Genomic DNA, 21,121 nt, shown 5'->3' with positions numbered 1-21,121 from the left:
CCATCATCCCTGTTGAAACGGGGACTGAGAACTAGGACAGTCTCTTTATAGTTACAGAATCTGACCTCCACTTCCTTCCCTGATCAGAGAATCCTCCTGGATGTTCGTTCTGTAGCTCAGTTGCCCCCTGAGCAAATCTGGAATTGGAAGCTTTTAGTTGGGGGTGGGGAAGATTGGGATGGAGGTGGCAGGGAGGCTAAGAAATATCTGCAGGAAGAGTTGGGAATAGTTTTTGGGTGGGAATGTGAGAAGTCTCCTGAGGAATCTGGGAGACACTGGCAAGGTAGAGAAATGACATCTGTGGAAGGGGGTTGGGGTGGGTAAAGTTGTAAACTGGAACAGCTAGTTAGCTAAATAAAGCCTCCAGATGTCACCGAGAAAGTCACTCCTGTTTGGGAGTTAAAAACAACAATAGTAATGGTGTTTCCACCAATCTCCAGAGAGGTCAAAGAGGCAGCACTTTAAATCTAATTTGTCTTCACACCCTTCCTGTGATAAGGGTTGGGGTAGGAATGGTGTGGGGGTGTCGGAGAGGAGAGAGAGACCTTAGAAAAGTCGACAGAATAGAGCCCATGGCAGGAAAAGTTTGGACTGCAGACTTGGAAAAGTCAGTTAACATACCCCCAATCATTCGAGCATTTAATGTGTGCAGAGCACTGTCCTAAACACCTCCTTTCCTGATATGGGTAGGAGCCCCAGGGTAGTCAGCCATGTTGGTTGCATATATGGCCAGCCTGTCTATGCTTCTGCTGCTCAGGGTTTTCCTTCAAGGTCATCAGGAAAAGGGATGCATGAAGGAAAATCAGCAGTGAACTCACTCTCCCAGGATTTGGAAATTGCTATCCAGAGGCACTGAACTTTTATTCACTCATTCAGTCATATTTATTGAGTGATTACTATATGCAAAGCACTGTACTAAGCGCTTGGGAGACTACAATACAACAACAGACACATTTCCCTGCCCACAACGGGCTCACAGAGGACTGGATGTTAGCTAGTAAGCCTGAAGATTCTCTCTGGGGCCAAGCGCTATGTAAATTCATTTCTGTTCCTGTAGAGACCCCCGTGCCATCAAGCGCACCTCTTCAGGATGGATTTCAAGCAGTGTTGGCTCACCAGCAGCTGGGCTTGGATAGGCAAGATAGGCATAGCAGAATCTTCTGCGTTAAGGGAACTAAGTCACATTTGTCTCCTGAAAAGGTTGTTTGTTTTCTCAGAGGTGGCCGAGATCTCCTCAGCTTTTCAGTTCAGTAAATTCTTTACAGGAAGGCAGAGAAAATCGGCCAGGAAATTCTCCCCCTCCGGACATCCTACCCAGTCTACCCCAATACCTGGTACAGGGCTTGGCAGAAAGTAAGGGCTTAGTAAATACCAAAGGTTATAGGTAAGTTACCCCTGTTTTCACATGTTATCTTCATGTCCTGCATAGAAACAACTAAGTGTTAAACTGGGACCTTATTCCGGTGCTCCATTAGAGCTAATTTACTAATTTACATCCCCAGATTTAGCTTGGGTGCAAGCTGATGGAAGGTACCAGCAACACATTTTTGGTGGGATGTTGAGTTTGGGGTGGGTAAGATTGTATTATACTTACATTATACTTATTTACATTAATATCTGTCTCCCCCTTTAGATGGTAAACTCATTGTGGGCAGGGAACGTGTCTATCAACTAATTCTGTTATATTGTACTCTTCCAAGCACATAGTACAGTGCTAAGTGCTCAATAAGTGATTGACTAGGAGCATAGAAAGGGAGTTTAAAATGTAGCTTTGGTTGGTGTTGAAAATAAGGTGATCTATGCCCTCTCTATTCTATCTCTATCCACTTTTCCCTTGTCTTTTTTTCCCAGTGGAGTGGTATGTTTCTGTGGTAGAGAGAATCAGGAGATAAAGTAAAGTGGGTGGTGGCCAGGGGTCCCTCAAGTAGGACTCCCACCACGCTTCCTTTTGTTCTTTTCTTTCTCCGTGGAAGTTGAAAGTAGAACAGTTAATTAATTGATTGATTAGGGTGTTTCTTAAACGCATACTATATATCAAGCACTGTTCTAAGTGCTGGAATAGGTCCCAAATCTGGCGCACAATTGTAGTCCTTGAAGAGAGCTGGTTTGAATTATTACACAGTGCTCAAATTCTCTCCTAATTACTTCTGCAGAGTCACTAATTGTCTTTGGGAGGTGACCCCAGTGATGGGGCAAGTGAAATTGTTGTCAAAGTTCTCCCTGGAATGAACCTGAAATTGGTCATGATATTGACTATCAGTAAGGATAAGCAAATAATAATTGCATTAAGGGTTAAGTGAGGGATTGCCCTGGTGAATTCAACTGGAGCTGTAAAAGATTCCTCTGAAAAGAAGTATTTGATCCAATTTCCTGACAATCCCTTAAAAGTGTGAGGCTTTGCTGGGAGTGGGTGTCAGCTTTCAAGAATTCAAACTCAGGAATAATTAGTTTCTCACTGAAGCCCTCCCAGTCTTTGCTTGTTTTTGCTGCTGAGGTGTGACTCCTTTTAACACTCTTGCCTTTACAACCTTATTAGATGGGTGAACAAAATAGAGAAGAATTGACAGGATATTCTTGTCGTTAATATTGTGCAGGATAAGAAGTGAATTTGAAACTAAAAATCCTCACATCTGGGCTGAAAAACAGTGGTATTTACTGAGCGCTTACTATGTGCAGAGAACTGTACTAAGCCCTTGGGAGAGTGCAATACAACAGGATTAGCAGACACTTTCCTTGCCCATAATGATCTTCTCATTCACCATCTCCATGTCAGAATCAGTAGAGTCAGTTAGCAGTCCCCTGCACTGAAATGACATTTACAAAAAGCCATGGATCAAACTGTGTTATTTATTGAGCATTTACTATAGATTGTTCTCTCCCAAATACTTACTACAGTGCTCTGCACGTAGTAACAAGCACAGGGAACCTACAGTCTAGAGGGGGAGACAGTCATTACCGTAAATCAAATTCCGTTATGTACATAAGTGCTGTGGGTCTGAATAGGGTGAATAAAGAGAGCAAATCAGGGCACAGAAGGGAGTGGAGGAAAAGCAAATGGGGGCTTAGTCACAGAAGGCCACTTGGAGGAGATGTGCCTTCAATAAAGCTTTGAAGCAGGGGAGAGTAATTGTCTGTTGGATTTGAGGAGGGAGGGTGCTCCAGGCAAGAGGCAGGATTTGAGTGGGAGGGCGGCAGGGAGCTAGACAAGGTCGAGGTACAGTGAGTAGGTTGGCATTAGAGGAGCGAATTGTGCGGACTGGGTTGTAGGAGAGCAGCGTGGTGAGGTAAGAGGGGGTAAGATGATTGACTTACAGGAGGCAGGGTGATCCGCAAGGAGGCTAATATGGTAATCAAGGTGGTTTAGGATAAATGCTTGGAATAACGTGGTAATAGCTTGGATGGAGCAGAAAGAGCAGATTTTAACGATGTTTATGAAGGTTGAACTGGCAGGATTTAGTGATGGATCGAATTTGTGGGTTGAATGAGAAAGAAGATTCAAGGATAATACCAAATTTACGGGTAGTAAAATGAGGATTAAGAATGTGAGCCCCATGTGAGACGTGGACTCTTCCCCTTGACTCTATTTATTGCCATTGTTCTTGTCTGTCCGTCTTCCCCGATTGGACCGTAAGCCCGTCAAACGGCAGGGACTGTCTCTATCTGTTGCCGACTTGTTCATTCCAAGCGCTTAGTACAGTGCTCTGCACATAGTAAGCGCTCAATAAATACTATTGAACTTGATTATCTTGTATCTACCTCAGCTCTTATTACAGTGTCCTGCATGCAGTTAAACACTTAACAAATCCCATTAAAAAAAAACAACAGTGTTGCACATCTTTTGAGATGCTAGGGGTTTGTAGGCACACCCATGGGTTTCAGGTGAGTTGCTTTGGGGACATCTCTGTATATCATAGTGAATTGTATATCTAAATTTCCTCTCCTCTCTTGGGTAGATGGCCTTTTATTTTAGCACCCCCCATCTATCATGCAGAAAATGTTCTGCAGCAGAATAACAATTCAAAAAATTCAAAAAAAAATTTGTCCTCTAAAGAATAGGTTCAGAAGGGCTAGTTCAATGCATTGTACATGCCTCGAGGGTTCAGTGGTGAGAGTTACACCTTTCCTTATCACACTATTTGAACTTAGGTCATGTCTACTAAATCTATTGTACTCTTCTAAGAGCTTAATGATGGTGCTCAAGTGCTTACTGGGGACCAAGCAGTATGCTAAGTAGTGGATGTATGCAAAGTAATCAGATCCAAAGATGAGGCCGTTTTCCCACTAGGGGCTCCCAGTGTTCAGAGGAGAGAGAGCAGGAATATTATCCTCATTTTTGTAGATGAGGAAACTGAGGCACAGAGAAGTTAAGTGACCCGTGGCCTAGTGGAAAAAGGACTTCAGAGTCAGGGAACCTGGGTTCTACTTGCATGCAGTTCTACTTGGGCAAGACATCTAACTTCTTTGGCTCAGTTTCCTCATCTGTAAAATGCATTTATTACTGGTTGTCCCTTGTACTGTGAACCTCTTGTGGGACATTTATTGTGCCCAGTATGATTGCCATGTATCCACCCCAGTGCTTACTACAGTGCTTGGAACGTAATAAGCACTAACAAACACCTCACTTACTATTAATTATTATTCCCAAAGATGACACTGCAGGCAAGTGGGGGAACCAACACTAAAATACTCCTGCCTCCCAATTCTGTGCTCTGTCCAATAAACCACTCTGCTTATCCATGGTAATAAATAATAATTATGGTATTTGTTAAGCTCTTACTATGTGCCGGGCATGGTACTAAGCACTGGGGTGGGTATAAGCAAATTGGGTAACCACTGGATGTTTTTGAGGACCACAGAGACATGGATTGAACAGTTTTTTAGTAAAATGATCCGGGCAGCAGAGTGAAGTATGGATCGGAGTGGAGAGAGACAAGAGGCTGGGAGGTCAGTGAGGAAGCTGATGCAATAAGGGTTGAGAATAATACCAAGGTTACAGGCTTGCTTGACTGATTCATTGACACTAATGAGAAAATAAGACTGCTAGCAAAGAGGGGTTGGAACAAAACACTTTACAGCTGATGTCCTGCATCAGGGAGTAGCCTAGGACGGTCAGTTGTGCAGTGTAGATGGCGTTGCCCCTTATCTTTTCCCCCTTATTTTCCATTTTCCCCAGAAAGGTCTGTTGGGTGGAGCTGCCTGCTTGTCCCATATTTGAGTGGCCTGAGCTCTGCTGTCTTGCAGGAGCAGAGAAAGGGTTTTGAAGAAGGACTCTAACTAGGACTCATAGCCCCAAAACAGAAACCAGACCACCCCAGGCTGTTTATTGTTGTATTGTGCTCTCCCAAGCACTTAGTACAGTGCTCCGCACGCAGTAAGTGCTCAACAAATTCTATTGAATGGACATGCCGGGTCAGAATTTCAACCAATATCCAGGGTCACCTCATTTTTCCACTTTGCTCCTTTACCTTCTGCCAGGATCATCGTATCATGACCAGGGAAAGCAGATGATTATGGGGAGACCCCAGGAGGGCTGAGCCCCTGGGGAACATGAAATTAATAATAATTATTATAATAGTTAAGCGCTTACTATGTGCCAAGCACTGTTCTAAACCCTGGGGTGGATACAAGATAATCAGGTCGAACACAGTCACAGTCTTAATCCCCATTTTACAGCTGAGGTAACTGAGACCCAGAGAAGTTAAGTGACATGCCCAAGGTCACACAGCAGGCATGTGACAGAGCCGGAATTAGAACCAGCTGAGGGTTGACACATAGGCCCTGGAAAAGGGGAGTCCTTCTGCCTCATGCCCAGCCCCTCCATTGCATTGGGAGTTTTCAGAGGCTTTCTCAGACAGAACTATTGGGCTTGAAGTGGGGGTGGGCAGAAATACCTGGATCTATTCCTCTGGGCTATCCCAGTGGGAGTTTCCATCCCAGGCCAAACAAACCCATTTTCCAGTGAATTTGGAGTCTTCCTTAATGCTCCAAGTGAATGAGCTGATTCTTATTTGCACCCCAAGGAAAACCCAGAGTAAATTGAGTGGGTGGGTCTGAAAGCACTTTCTCAACCAACTGTAAATAAGTGACTTCCCAGGAAGAGGAGAGTTGGGAGGGTGTGGAGGGAATTGGGGAGGTGAGGGGAATGAATGGCTCCAGCCAGTAAGGTCTGGGAAAACCATTTCTGTCCTCAGACCCTTCCCTGTGGGACTGGGAAGGAAGGAATCTGTTGGTGACTTGAATGGGGACTTTACTATTGGCCCTTTTATTGTGGGTAATTCAGAAGGTCACCAGGAGGCCAGACCCTCCTCTGCCCTCCAAGTGATGACTTTCTGACCTGATCCCCTTGGGAGTGGAGCACCCCCCTCTAACTATTTTTATTTGATCTCCACTCCTGGGTCTCTCAGGCTCTAGGAGCAGGAAGGGGGGCTGCGACTTTAAGTGTTTAACTGGGTTCCACTTGGGTTTTCTGATCCCTTGTTTTTCTCATGGCTGCATGTGAAATCTGAAACCCAAGAATATGGAGGTTTCATTTTACCTTGAGGTTAGTGAGCCAGGAGCATGAAGGAAAACAAGCAGGCCTGTTCCTTCCAGGCCAGGCAGAGACTGGGAAATAATGTCCAGTCGTGGTGTTTCTTCAGCAGCCGCGGTTACTCTTGGTGCCAGACTAAATGAGCTAAGAGCACGGGCCTGGGAATCGGGACGTGGGTTCTAATCCTTGCTCTACCACATGTCTGCTGTGTGACCTTGGGCAAGTCATAACACTTCTGGGCCTTAGTTAACTCATTTGGAAAATAGGGATTAGACCATGGGCCCCATGTAGGACAGGGACTATGCCCAACCTGATCACTTTGTATCTAACCCAGTGCTTAGTAGAGTGCTTGACACATAGTAAGCACTCAATAAAGACCACAGTTATTTTTATTAGTCCTTAAAAACAACAACTGGGTAGCTCTGGGTGTCACTGGGCAGCATGACCCAGGCTATGGCAAACTGGCTACTGCCCCCACCACCACTGCCATAATCTTGAAGGACAGTTCTTCCTCGCTCCAAATCCTCCCTTGCCTCCATCATTTTAAGCACCCTAAATATTCATTCATTCATTCAATAGTATTTATTGAGCGCTTACTATGTGCAGAGCACTGTACTAAGCGCTTGGGATGAACAAGTCGGCAAATAAAGAGGAGCAACATGGTATCCGGGAAAAAGCACAAGTTTGGGAGTCAGAGGGCCTGGTTTCTAATCTCGGCTCTGCCACTTGCTTGCTCTGTGACCCTGGGCAAGTCACTGCTATGTGCCTCAGTTTCCTCATCTGTAAAATAGGATTTCAATGCCTGTTCTCCCTCCATTTCACACTCCCTCCTCTGGGGGATTAACATGAATGTCAAATCTACCCCTCCCACTTTCTTTAATCCAATCTCACCCATTCCCTGGTCTCATGCCCACCAGCTTCCTGTGAGTCCCATGTGGAACGGGGACTGTGTCTGACCTGATTAACTTGTATTTGCCTCAGCACTTAGAACAGTGCTGAACACGAAGTAAGTGCTTTAACATGTATGGTAATTATTAAAGATCCAGGTGGAAAATGTGGGGCATAAGACATTGTTCATGTCTAGGTATCTAGAAAAGCTAGGAAATAAAAGCATGCATGGAAACACACACATACACACACACACACACACACCATGCACATCCTGTCCCCCCCAGAAATCTGAATACAAAGTGCACTTTCTCAAGTGTTTTAGTATAGGGCATTACATACAGTAGACCAAGCAATCATTCATATTTATTGAGCACTTACTGGGTGCAGAGTACTGTACTAAGCAGTTGGGAGAGTACAATGTAAGACTTGGTAGATACAATCCCTGCACACCTAGATACTCGATAAATGCCGTTACTTCCATTAAATATTTTCCTTCTACTCCCCTGTCTCCCCCACTACATTCTCTATCTCTCTTTCCCTCTTTGCCCCCCTTCTCTTTTTCTCTCTCGGTGCCATTTCACAATCCCTCCTCAGGGAGATTCACATGAATTTCAAATATGCCCCTCCCACTTACTTTAATCCAATCTCTCCCATTCCCTGGTTTCATGTCCACCATCTTCCTGTAAAGAAAACAAAAAAGGGATTAGGGGGCATTTGAGAAAACAGTGACAAAAATCATGCTTGAAGTGAGAGAAATAAGGCAATGGAGTGGTTAATCAACAGGCATGGTTTCAGTTCCTCCTGAAGAGAAGTGAGTAAGTGTGTGCCTCATTCCACCCTCCACGCTTCAAACTCAGGCTCAAGATCAGACTTGCATCTCCTGGGAGCCCTTGCTTGACGTTTCCATGCGTAATTTTCCTTGTCAGGTGTGGGAGCATCTTTCTGGTAAGGTGAGGCCCCAGTTCTGTTGGGTTGGATTCCAGACCACCTCACCTCAGGTGGCCTAATTGAGTTGTAGCACCCCTAGCCGATCTATTCATCCAATTAGTTTTCTGTCCTTGGATCATATTTCTAAAATGGTAGTAGCCTAATGGGTGGGGTGTAGGATTTAGACCCTAGTGCTCAGATACCCAATGCTCTCACTTATTCAGGGAACCTCTTGACAACTTTCTTTCTGCTCCTTGGAAAATGAGGGAAATGGGGAAGGACCACAGATGCTCAAGTGAATATCTTTGGTCTAAATTCAGCTGGCTATTCTAAATAACTAGGTGCTAATTTTTGAGCCTTTTGAGTTATTGGAGATTAACATTCTCTTTATTGTCTTGTCTCTTTCATAATTCAGCACACTTTCACCAATGAAGTCCATTGTGTTGAAGAAATTTTGAAGGTGAGTACATTGGTAGTAATATGGGGATTTTTTTTTATGGTATGTATTACACACTTACTTTGTGCCAGGCACTATACTAAGTGCTGAGATAGATACAGCTAATCAGGTTGGACATAGTCCATGTCCCACGTGGGGCGCACAGATTTAATCCCCATTTTGCAGAGGAGATAACTGAGGTCCAGAGAAATGAAGTGACTTGCCCAAGGCCACATAACAGACAAGTTGTGGAGCTAGGATTAGAATCAAGATCCTTCCAACTCCCAGGCACTTGCTCTATCCAATAGCGTTTCTCAGACCAATGCCTTTTCACTTACTTTCATTTTTATAGAGGTTACCAAAGGTCCTAATTACCTTCACTTCCCATCTCATTTACCAAAATAGTTTTCATTGCCTCCCGAAGTGCAGATGAAGTGTAGCTTCACAGAAGAGGAAGCATTAAACATTGTGGATTCTCTGGAGCAGATTGTTTACTTTGATTGAAAAGCCATCCATGATTCACTGGCCAATGATGGGGAAAGGATTTATGCACTGCTTAGAGGAAGTTCTGGAGATCTGGAAGCAATTGATGAGCAGTACCATAAACAGTCACCTCAAAGGGTTACCTAGCTGTGCTGTTTACCTGCACAAATAAGCACAGGTACTACATAGCCAAGGGAGTCACTCAAAAAAAAAGGTTTGTCCACTTGTGTCCAACGTGGCCACTGTGGATGTTCCAGTGGTACCTCCCTTGGCAGGACTGGCAAAAAAAATCCCTAAACAGCTGGAGGAAAAAAATGAGAATTTAGACTTCTTTATGGGCCTCTAATCTGAAATGCTTTGTATTTTCAAGAAAGCCCACTTAGAAAAGTTCTCTTAGAACTTCCCAGTTAATAATTAGCCAAACCCAAATATTTTAGGAGTGATGAAGGGTGTTAAAGATACAATATTACATAATGGGTTCTGCTTATTTATGAGAAATGTGGTTCTGACCAATTTCTGAAAAACACTGAAAAAATGGTTCTTTTGGAGAAGGGAAAGAAAGAAGAAATAAGCTATCTTATTAGTACTTTCTGAGCAGAAATGCCTTGTAGGAAAATAATCTCCCCAGTCTTCAAAACGAGAAGCTCACTTAAGGTTTTGTTTCTACCTTTTCCCCCAGTTTTTTCTAAAAATCCATTTCTGGTAGGATAAGTGGAATAGTAACCGTCTGTGGTATGATAATCTGCTAATATACCTACTCTTTTGTATAGTACTCTCCCAAGCACTTAGTACAGTATTCTACATATGGTAAAGGCTTAATAAATACCATTGGTTGATTGGTTGAAATGGGTCATTCATTCAATTTAATTGTATTTATTGAGCACTTACTGTGTGCAGACCACTGTACTAAGCGCTTGGAAGGTAGTTCAGCAATAGAGACAATCCCTGCCCACACCGGACTTACAGTCTAAAAAGGGGCCTTGCACTGAAAAAAAAATTCAAATGCAGTTTTCAATTTGCTGCACCCCTGCCTGGCTACCTGAACATTGCATTCTGCCCCAGTGGGAATCAATCAATCAAACAATGGTATTTTCTGAGCACTTACTGCGGGCAGAGCACTGTACTAAGGGCTTGGGAGGGTTCAATATAACAAAGTTGGTAGACTCGTTCCCTGTCTGCAAGGAGCATACAGTCTAGAGGGGCGATAGACATTAAGATAAATTGAAAAATTATGAATGTGTACATAAATGCTGTGGGGCTGGGGGGGGGGGTGAATAAAGGGTGCAAGTTCAAATGCAGAGGTGACACAGATGGGAGTGGGAGAAGAGGAAATGAGGGCCTATTTGGGAAAAGCCTCTGGATATATCATAGAGGAGAAAAGAGACTCAAATCACCAGCCTTTTAATCAATTCATTCACAGGTTTTTGGTCCTGAGATTTTTGGGGACCTATACTCCTCCTTCATTCCTGACCAGAGATTCCATCATCCTTTGTTGTCCCAATATACACAAATACATTTGAGAGGCAGACTCCCATAAAATCAAAGCCAAACTGGATCTCTAGATTTACAAACTGATTTACATGCATGAAAACATAATGAGCCACTTGCTTGTGGTTTGCAGCTAATTTTCATTTGATTTTATTTCCCTGTAAAAGAAGCAAACTCCACCTTTCACCTCCATTCTGAACTTGCCATAGAGTTTTACAGGCAGGTTAATTCACATTCCTCCAAGTTATGGTGATGATGCTGTTTTCCAGCAATCAGTCAAGCAGTTGTATTTATTAAGCACTTTCTAGGTAGAGTACAATATAAAAATATAACAGACTTATTCCCTGCCCAGAACAGGCTATAAGAAAATAAAATTGTATATGTATGTTCATCAGAGGTCAAAGAGGGGAGTGGATTTTTGTAATGATGTCTTTAGAGAAAAGCATGATTTAGATGACCTACTGTTTTGCCTGTCCCAAACAGGAATGTTTCCCCATTTTTGACTATCTTGAAGTTCATAAAAAAAAAAATACAGTAAACCCTGCTCCTGGAGCTGATAACCCAACTCATTCCAGTATCTCCAGTTTAATGTTTGGTTTTGACATAAGCCCATGGGTTTTGGCAGTGGCTATCCATTATAGAGACTGCAACTTATTTTGTGATATTCTGACATTTATAGTGGTCTTGGCACAATACGTTTTCATTCCCAAACTCCTCATTTTTAATCATTCTTTATTTGAAAGATCTTTGGGTTGGTGATACTAATTCAGAAATGGAAAGACAGGTTAATGGGAAAATTTGGGACTAACGTAGTTTCTCCTTTATTAGTAGAACTATTATCTTGCACAGTAAGTTTGAAAGTTAATAAAGTGCCAGTGAATTTTTTTTCATCGATCAAACAATCAATGATAATTTAATATCTTTCCAGGAAATGACCCATTCATGGCCTCCTCCCCTGACAGCCATCCACACACCAGGCACAGCTGAGCCATCCAAATTTCCTTTTCCAACAAAGGTAATTTTTTTTTGTCCATTTTTTGTTTCCATCCATGTATCCCAACTTTCAATAAGAGCATGTTCTCTTATCACTGGGGAAAAATGGGTGAGTTTTCAATAAGCGGTTTGGAAATCCTATAGAATTCTTTACTCTTTCAGTCTGAGATTCCAGAAAGACCTTCTTTTCATTGTACTATTAGGTAACCCAGATCTAGTGGACCAAGCTCTGCCCCTCACCCCCTCTTTATGGTATATGTTAAGTGCTTACTCCATGCCAGGCACTGTTCTAAGCACAAGGGTAAATCCAAGATAATCAGATGGACACAGTCTCTGTTCCCACATAGGGCTCACGGTATTGATCGTCATTTTACGCATGAGGTAACTGAGGCCCAAAGAAGTGAAGTGACTCACCCAAAGTCACACAGCTGACAAGTGGTGGAACCGAGATTAGAACCTGAGTCTTTTGATTCTTAGGCCCATGCTCTATCCACTGGTCCACGCTGCTTCTCCCATCCCCGGCCTTGGGCTGGGAGTAAGGACAGCAAGCTATGGGACCCACACTGACCCTGACTGGTTATGGGTTTGGGGGCAACCCCCTGCATTCTCTTTGCCTTTAAACAGGTTAGCTCTTCTGCCTTTGCCAACATCCCAGAGTTGTTATGAGGTATTAGGTGGGAAAGTCTGGAGGACTCTTTGGTAGAAAGAGAGTATGGGAATCTAAGTGGTGGGGTTATAGTTATTATTGTTGTTAGGATTACTGTTATTATCATTATTGTTATTATCATTATTATTATTATCTTGCCATTTGGCTATTCAAGATGGATTATGCTTTTGGATAACCAGGTTTTTGTCTGTATAATGCCTGCTAAGTCTTTTTCAGTAAGTGTTTCTTAAAAGTGGTTTTAAAGTGAAGTGTTTTTTCACCTTATAACTTTTCCTTCAGTGTGACCTTGAGTTGGCAAATAACCTGGAGAAAAATAAACTTCAAGGGTAAAAACAAGGGCCTTAAATAACTCTTACCTTCTCCCCCCACCAAAAAAGGACCAAAATAGTTTTTTTCCTAAACAGTTAAAAGACAAGCCCAAAGATACTTATTGTAGAACTGCCCTCATATAATTTACCCAAAGCCCTATAAAGTGATTTATTCAGACTTTTGTTTCTCTCTTCTTTCCAGGAATCGCAGCACATTGTAATTCAGAACCAGAGTAAGTTAACATCTTTAATTGATGGCTCAAACAGAGCGGTGAGCACAGCTGTTTCTGGCTTAGTAGAAACAGTTTCTTAGAAAAAAGAAAAGCCCCATAGCAGAAGCACTTCACCCAAATTTTGTGGTTTAAGCCCAAAGGTCCTGGGTTAGCAGAGAGAGGGGTAGGAAAATGCACAGAGGATGTTAGCTGCAAAATGAAACTAGACCGTTGAAGTGACCCAACTTTCAAAACCATTGCCCGGCACTAGAGAGATGCGGAAATCCTGTTAGTAGCCCACACGATAAAATTGGCTCACCGCCGTGGTTTAGACCCTTGTTTATATGTTTCAACTGCTGAATTTTCCCAACTCTTTCAAGATGTATGAGTTCTACCAGACAGGCACAGTCTGTCAGGCAGACAGCACACCTTTTGGGTGACTCGTCCACTTAAACTTCCTGGAAAGTGAGAAAGTGGGCGGGGGAGGGTGGGAGGTGGGGGTGTTGGGTGTGTGACCTGGAGTGTCAGGCTGTCTTTATTAGGAAGTTTTGATTAGAATGCAGTGAAAGGAGGTCTCCCTACTTTTCTAGAAGATTCCCAAACCTCCAGAGCCAGCATTTCTGTCTCTGACCTTCTGGCCTATCCTTCTACAAGTCCCCCATGCTGTAAGCCATGTCTCACTGGCTGCCCCTTTGCCTCCCGTTAAGGAGTGAAAGCCATCTTCTGCCAAAAGATCTGCCCCATGGCAGGAGAACGTGTTTGGATGAAATGGGGACAGTGGTGGAGGGCAGAGAACCCCCAACATGATGCCTCCAGGGGTACAAGAAGGCTACTGGCCTTTGCTCCCCACTAGCCCAACTTTTTTTTTGCGTGTGATATTTGCTAAGTGCTTACTATGTGCCAGGGGCTGTACTCAGCACCAGGGTAGAGAAAGCTAATTAGGTGGGACACAGTCCCACATAGACTCACAGTCATTAATCCCCATGTTAGGGGTGAGGAAACTGAGACACAGAGAAGTTAGGGGACTCGCTAAAGGTCACAGACCTAGAAGCCTGGGTTTGGGCTGAAAATTGGCCCTCCCCAGGAGCAGGGTTCCCTGCCAAAGTCACCCTGCCACAACCACTTTATCACCAAGCATCCCGCCTGGAAGACACGTCAAGCCTTAGGCAGTTGGGACCAGCTGGGTGGCCATGGCTGACAGCTCTGACTCTGGTCAGTGGCTTCGCTTGCTTATCCTCCAGGGCAGGGGATGGGGACTTCAGTCAGTGGTTCCTTCTTGGTGAAAAGGAATTTATGCAAAAGCAGTTTTCCTTTCCTGGAGTGGTGGTGGGGTATTTACTGTGTATTCTGACACCTCCAGCCAGAAAGCACTGCATTTCAGGAATTGTGTGGTGGATTTGGATGCTGGGAAGTTGTGACATTCTTTAGGATCTGGGGGTTCAATCTAGGCCTGCAGTAAAACCAGTCATATGTGTTGAGCGCTTACTCTTTACAGAGCACTGTATTAAATGTTCGGGAGAGAACCATATAACAGTATAAGAGAGTTGGTAGAAACGTACACAGCCCTGAAGTTGTGTCTTTGGAAAACACCGAATCTTTGGAAAATTGCTTCTCATGAGGGAGGTGGGGTTTTGGATCCTGAGATCTCAGATTCCTCTTAAATTAAAATACATTTATAAATAGGTATTTGGTTCCAATGCTTAAAATGTATGTGCCTGGTAGGAGTTTGGGAATATTCAGCAGATGCTTTCCCTATGACCTGTCTTTTACTCTCCCTCCTTTCCTTTCTGTCCAGAGCCCTCACCCACCTCCATCTTCTTCCCTTTCTCCTTCCCATTCCCCTGGTACATGTCCTCTGGGGACAGTTGGTGAGTGAAGAGGGGGTGGGATGGGAAGGAGTACTGTTGGGATGGTCTGAGCTGCCTGGCTAAAGCTGGAGCCCCATCTGTCTCTCACTCTCACCCCCACTCAGAAAAATTCGCCCAAGGCCAGTCAGAAGGGTGAGGCCAACCTGGTGGGAAAGTTAAAACCTGTCTCCTCTCCCCCTTCCATATGCCCACACTCACACACTCAGCTGTTAGCATTCAGCTTGCCTTTGGCATTTACCCGTTCCTCTTAAAATGTAAATTCTTTTTCCTCCCCCTCCTTTTTTCCAGGTTTCATTGTCCTCTTATCACTTGAAGCTGTAGGTCAGGTCTGGCTGGAGCCTGCCCCCTCCCCACCTCCCTACAGATCCTTGCAGAAATGGTAGCTGGTTCCTTATGCCCTCATCTTTCTTCTGTGCCTCTTCTCCAAGTAAACCTCTTACTGAATGTAGTGTGAATTTGATGAGCCAAACCCCATCTTCACACAGCAGGGGAACCCCCAGATATCTGGGGTACGGAAAACCTGTCTTGATGAATTTATGTCTTCCAAGAAAAGACAGGCAGTGTTGGCTTTTGCTGCACGGGGGAAGATATTTTATGTGACACAGCAGTAGTGATTAATACTTGTAATTATGGTATTTAAATGCTTACTATGTGCCAAGCACTGTACTAAGCTCTAGGGTAGGTACAAGGTAGGTGGGACACAGTCTGTGTCCCATATGGGGCTCTCAGTCTTAATTCCTATTTTAGAGATGAGGTAACTGAAGCACAAAGTTAAGAGAATTTGCCCAAGGCCACACAGCAGGCACAAGTGGGGATTAGAACCCAGGTCCTCTAGTCCACTTGGCCAGGCTGTTTGAGTACTTATGTAAATATCCTTATCGTCTATTATTTCCCCTATCTGTAATCAATTTGAATGTCGGTCTCCCCGTTTAGGCAAAAGTTCTGTCTGGTAACTATTGTTTTGGTGTTTTTCCAAGCCCTTAGTACAGTGCTCTGCACAAAGTAAATGTTCAGTAAATACTATTGATCGAGAGTACTGGAATGATTTGTAGAATGTTTCCCGTATCTATTTTAATGTGGTGGAAGCTAGAAGCAGCAGAAGACAGTGTGCTAGTTACTCCATCAAAGACCATAGAGTGCTGCACCCAAAGCTAAACATGTATTTTTCTCTCTGTTTCAACAGAACAGTATGATGCAGCTTCAAAAACCTACTCCAGATCTCAACAGGGATCATCGTAAGTGACCAGATTCATAAAGCAAATATTCTGTGGCTGTCAGTTTAAAGTCATTGCTAGTAGGTTTTTGAGGAGTAGGAAGTGTGATATTGTCCATTTTTACATTGAACTTGATGGATAGAGTCTCATATTAATGAGAAACTTGAAACCAGCTTGAAACTTCTTTTACTTAAATCTAAAAGCACTTAAGAACGGACTATCTTTGCTTATGGCAATTGGAATAGGGGACGATTTTGCTTTTGTGTCTCCTTTTTATGTGCTTTCTTTAAAGTAGAAGCTGGTGGCCAGGCCCTTCTTCTCCAAGACACCCGACCCCCAGAAAACAAATACCTTTTTAAAAGCAACTTTGCCATTAATATTTTCAGTCAGCAGGGACTCACCACCAGAGAGAAATCCAAAACATGGAGAGTAGAATGACCACTTGCTTTTTTCCAGCTTGCCTTTGGGGGTGGGGGTAGGGGGATGCATATGGGTGGCTTGAGGAGGAACATGGGGCACATATTCCTAGTTACTGGTACCCTCACTGTAGGTCTTTCCACTCCCACAGCTGGATATAGCTGAGGGAGGAATCTTTTCATTATAAGCTATTGTCTTGAAGTGAGACTCCTTGCTGTTAGCCTTGGTTTAATGGGGAGGAGGGAGCAATTACTTCACATTTTCCTGTTCTCAAACATCGAGGCTGATCTCCTGATAGCCTGAATTTGGGTCAACAAAAGCAGTTATGGTTTCATTTGGAGATCATTTTAAGCTACATTTCAAAGGCCAAAATCATTTGAAAAAGTGTGGCCTAGTAAAAGAAACATGGACTGGGAGTGAGAGGATCTGGCCTCTAATTTTAGCTCCACCATTTCCTGCTGTGTGACCCAGGCCAAGTCATTTCATTTTTCTGTGCTTCAGTTTCTTCAACTGTAAAATGGGGATTCATTACCTGTTCTCCCTCCTAATTAAACTGTCAGATAGACACTGGGTCCAACCTGATTGATTTGTGCCTATAACAGGGCTTTCACACAGCTACACTCACACACATAGTAAGTGCTTAACAGATACTTTAAATGGAGAAGCAGCATGGCCTGGTGGAAAGAAACTGTTGGGTTCTAATCCCGGCTCTGCCACTTGTCTGCTTTGTGACCTTGGGAAAGTCACTTCACTACTCTGTGCCTCAGTTCCCTCATCTGTAAAATGGGAATTAAGACTCTGAGCCCATTGTGGGACATGGACTGTGTCCAACCTGATTACCCTGTATCTACTCCAGCACTTAGAAAAGTGCCTGGCATTCATTCATTCACTCCGTTGTATTTATTAAGCACTTACTGTGTGCAGAACACTGTACTAAGCACTTGGGAAAGTGCAATTGCAATACAGAAATAAACAGTGATATTCACTGCCCACAATGTACTCACAGTCTAGAGATGGGGAAACAGACATCAATAAAAATAAACAAAACTACAGCTGAAAACATATGTGCTTTGGGGCTGGGAGGGGGGAAGAGCAAAGTAAGCAAGTCAGAGCTACTCAGAAGGGAGTGGGAGATGAAGAAAAGTGGGGCTTAGTCTGGGAAGTCCTCTTGGTACATAGTAAGTGCTTAACAAATACCATTTAAAAAAAAACACAAAAAAGGGATGCCACTCAAGGTGTTGAAGGCTGTGTTCCCATTTTTTGCCACAATAGCAGCTGTGCCCTTTATTTAGTTTTTAACTCCCCACTCCCTGTAGGACTTCACCCTCTGAGAGGATAATCGATCTATCCCTTCCCCACGGACCTCCCAAAAGGGACTCATTCTTATTCTTCAGATTCCAGGCCCTGGAAGCCATGCAGCTAACAAAACTAGTTGAATATTTTCCAGGGCAGTGGTCTTGTTTTTTAGCTTTCTTTTTTTATTTAATTGAAAAAGAGTTTTTTTGGGGGGGGGTCTATAGGAAGTTAACAGTGTAACAAAGTGAATGAAAGCAGTACCAATTAACATGTCAAAAAAGCAGTTGATGTTTAAACCACCCATGTGTACCATTAAAATCTCAGCCCTTCCAGGTTAATCTGACCCGCTGACCATATCAGCAAGTCCTGAGCATTGCCCCAAAGTAATAATTAAGAGTGTCTTGAGGTCTCGGTGGTTCAAGCACACCTAGTGCTTGTGGTTGAATGTCTTTCTCTTTAAGAGTTTGCTGGCAAAGGTTATTTACAGGGAAAAAATAGCATGAAGCATGAAGAGGAGACATTTTAATATGGTGCAGGTTATGGATGGGGAGAGAGAGACAAAAAAAACTCCAGTGAAGTGGAGTTATAATGTAACTTTGGAAACTGCTTAACTTTGGAAAGAAAAGATGAGATAGAGATCTCCAAGGATAATCCTAAATAGGTAGCTTAATCAAGAGAGGGGTCAGACTATGGTAGGGGAAGAAAAGAGTAGATTTCCATGGATGAATCTGAGGGTGGGCCTCTGGTTGGGACAATGTGACTCTATTTCTGGTTGTGGAGAGAGGAAGGCAGATTTAAAAATCAAAGAAAATGGATCATTTCCTGGAGCATTCATTTTACAAGTCAGTCAATCAGTGGTATTTATTGAGCATTTATCTTTACGTAGAGCATTGTACTCAAGCATTTGAGAAAGTACACTAATCAGAGTTGGTAGTTATATTTGTAGAATTACTTGAAGTCTAGCTCCAGGATGAAAGAGTCACTGACACTGATTATTCCATGGACTCAGTTATGACGTACAGTTTTTTGAAAGCATTGCCCTTTCTGGTCTATCTCTTTGGAGTCAGTGCCAATTTAGGGAGTGTCTATACATGATTTACAGCGTTACCCAAATTGCCTGTGCTTTTGGGTCAGTTATGTCTTGCTGCTTTGTTTTTCACAATGCACCGGAGAATGCACCCACCTAGCAAGGCGCCACTTACACAGTGTAACTGACAACAAAACAGCATTTATGTGGCTTAATTAGAGGTTGAAGTCCCTGTGCATCTGGGAGTCCAAATTAAGTGTTCAGCTTAACAGGATGTACATAGATTTTCCAGATGGTTTTCATCCTTAAACACAATCATGGAGGTAGCACCTGTAACCTTTTGGTCGTAAAAATGAGGGTGCTGTTTGCCTTTTTTTTGATTTTTGGCTTTTTTTGCTTGTTTGTTTCTTACCAAAGGAGAACATTCAGTAGATTGATCGTTCAGCTCAAAATATTAGTTTCGGGATCTTTTCCAAAAGCCAAGCATCATTAACTTTCCAGGACTTGAATTATATCCCCGTGTTTTACCTTTACTGCTCACGGAAGAGATGTTATCATTAGTGAGGACTTTCATTTCTCAAACGTTTTAATAGTTTTCTAAAACTCCTTTGGAAAGAGTTGCACATGGGAATTTTAATTTTGGTTATAGTCTTGAAAGATAGATAATTGCTAAGAACCTAGGTATTTTTAATGGATGCCAGGTACTCTTAGTAGATGTGAAAAGTATACATCGAAATGCTCTTGCCTATTATTTTGTCTGCTAGATGAAGAAATAATAAGCCTATGTAAAATTTTTATTCTATCAACTATTTTTTCTTAGTTAACATAGGCCTGGGACTCGATGCCTTTTTTTTCCAGTTCAATTTGCAGTCTCTGATCAGAGAATAATCATGTTGCATACTTGAGATCTAGGGATGAAAATAGTTGCTTATATAGCTATGGCCAGTTCCAAAACCACTCAAAACTGAAAGAGGACCCTGTCTGGGGAATGTAAGTGAACATTAGGTAGCTCCCCCTTCATTAGGGTTCCTTCTAGAACTTCTAGACTGTAAGCGCTTTATGCGTAGGGTCCATGTCTCTCAACTCTCTTAGATTGTATTCTCTCAAGTGCTTACTACGATGCTTTTTACACTGTAAGCACTCACAAAATACCACTAATTGATTAATTCACTGTAAGCTTGTTGTGGGCAGAGACCACATCTACCAACTCTATTATATTTTACTCTCCCAAGTACTCAATACAGTGCTCTGCACACAGTAAGCACCCAATAAATATGATTGATAGGGTTGCCCCTGACAACACTTGCGGAGCTGTGGACACAGGTGATATTAGACGTGCTGATGTTGGACACATAGTTTTGTGTGATGGTATCATGGGGCATTTTGTGGAAGTCGGCCTTAACCTAGGATGCTTGTGTAGGAGGATTGTTGACTTTCCTCCCATCTCCACTTGCTCCAACGCCTTCGCGTTTCCCTCCCGAGACCCTGTGAATATGAGCCATGGGACTTGGTGGCAGGAACTGAGATTCACCGAGTCTGGGTGTTTCAAATCATAATCCTGGATTTAAAGGCTTCCCGGCCATATCAAGGAATGGACAGTGAACAGATCAACCTCAGACTCTTCAGCATAAAACTGGATCCATTCCACTCTGTCCTTGGCTTCAGTAAAGCTTCTCTTTCTGAGGGAGGGAACAAGGTTGCACCCTGAAAGTTAGATCCTCCCTTACTCCCTTCCCTTCTTCCCATCATGGAGCTACCACTCATGGAAGCAGTGTGACCTAGTGGGAAGAGCACAGGCTTGGGGTCAGAAGGACCTGAATTCTACTCCTGGTCCCGCCACTCATCTGCTGTGCTCTGAGCCTCAGTTACCTCATCTGTACCATGGGGATTAAGACTGTGAGCCCCACTTGGGGCATGGACTGTGTCCAACTTGATTTGCTTATACCCACCCCAGTGCTTAGTACAGTGCCTGGCACATAGTAAGTGCTAAACAAGTAACATAAAATAAATTGTGGTGGCAGCGGCATGCTTCAGCCTACCTGTGGTCACAAGACTTGGGCAGGTGGCAAGCTGGAACTGTGATGGAAGTGGGCGTGGAGGATACCTGAAGTTCTTAAGGAGCCACGCAAGCCCCAACAGGCATGGCTCATTAGGGCTTTTTTTTAAAATGATATTTGTTAAGCACTAGGCACTGTAGTAAGTGGTAGGGAAGATAAAAGATAATCAGGTTGAACACAATCCAGGTCTCATATGGGGCTTGTAGACTTAATCCCCATTTTACAGATGAGGAAATTGAGGCCCAGTGAAGTGACTTGCCCAAGATCACAGAACAGACAAGTGACAGAGCAGGAAGTAGAGTCCAGAT

At 43.3% G+C, this 21,121-nt stretch overlaps 1 protein-coding gene across 6 annotated transcripts in view; it reads left to right on the top strand.

Moving 5' to 3' along the window:
- AFF1 (AF4/FMR2 family member 1) overlaps positions 1-21,121 on the top strand; it is a 164,008-nt gene that overhangs the window by 110,937 nt on the left and 31,950 nt on the right. For all 6 annotated transcript variants that reach the window (XM_029076489.2, XM_029076488.2, XM_029076487.2 and 3 more), the window contains exons 4-7: positions 8,763-8,807; positions 11,683-11,769; positions 12,925-12,955; positions 15,986-16,037. In XM_029076489.2, the coding sequence (XP_028932322.1) occupies positions 8,763-8,807; positions 11,683-11,769; positions 12,925-12,955; positions 15,986-16,037 (215 nt within the window). The remainder of the gene's footprint in view (positions 1-8,762; positions 8,808-11,682; positions 11,770-12,924; positions 12,956-15,985; positions 16,038-21,121) is intronic.

The sequence above is a fragment of the Ornithorhynchus anatinus genome, chromosome 12 (assembly GCF_004115215.2).
Source record: "Ornithorhynchus anatinus isolate Pmale09 chromosome 12, mOrnAna1.pri.v4, whole genome shotgun sequence".
Taxonomy (NCBI): domain Eukaryota; kingdom Metazoa; phylum Chordata; class Mammalia; order Monotremata; family Ornithorhynchidae; genus Ornithorhynchus; species Ornithorhynchus anatinus.
This window is presented reverse-complemented; position numbering and strand designations above follow the sequence as displayed.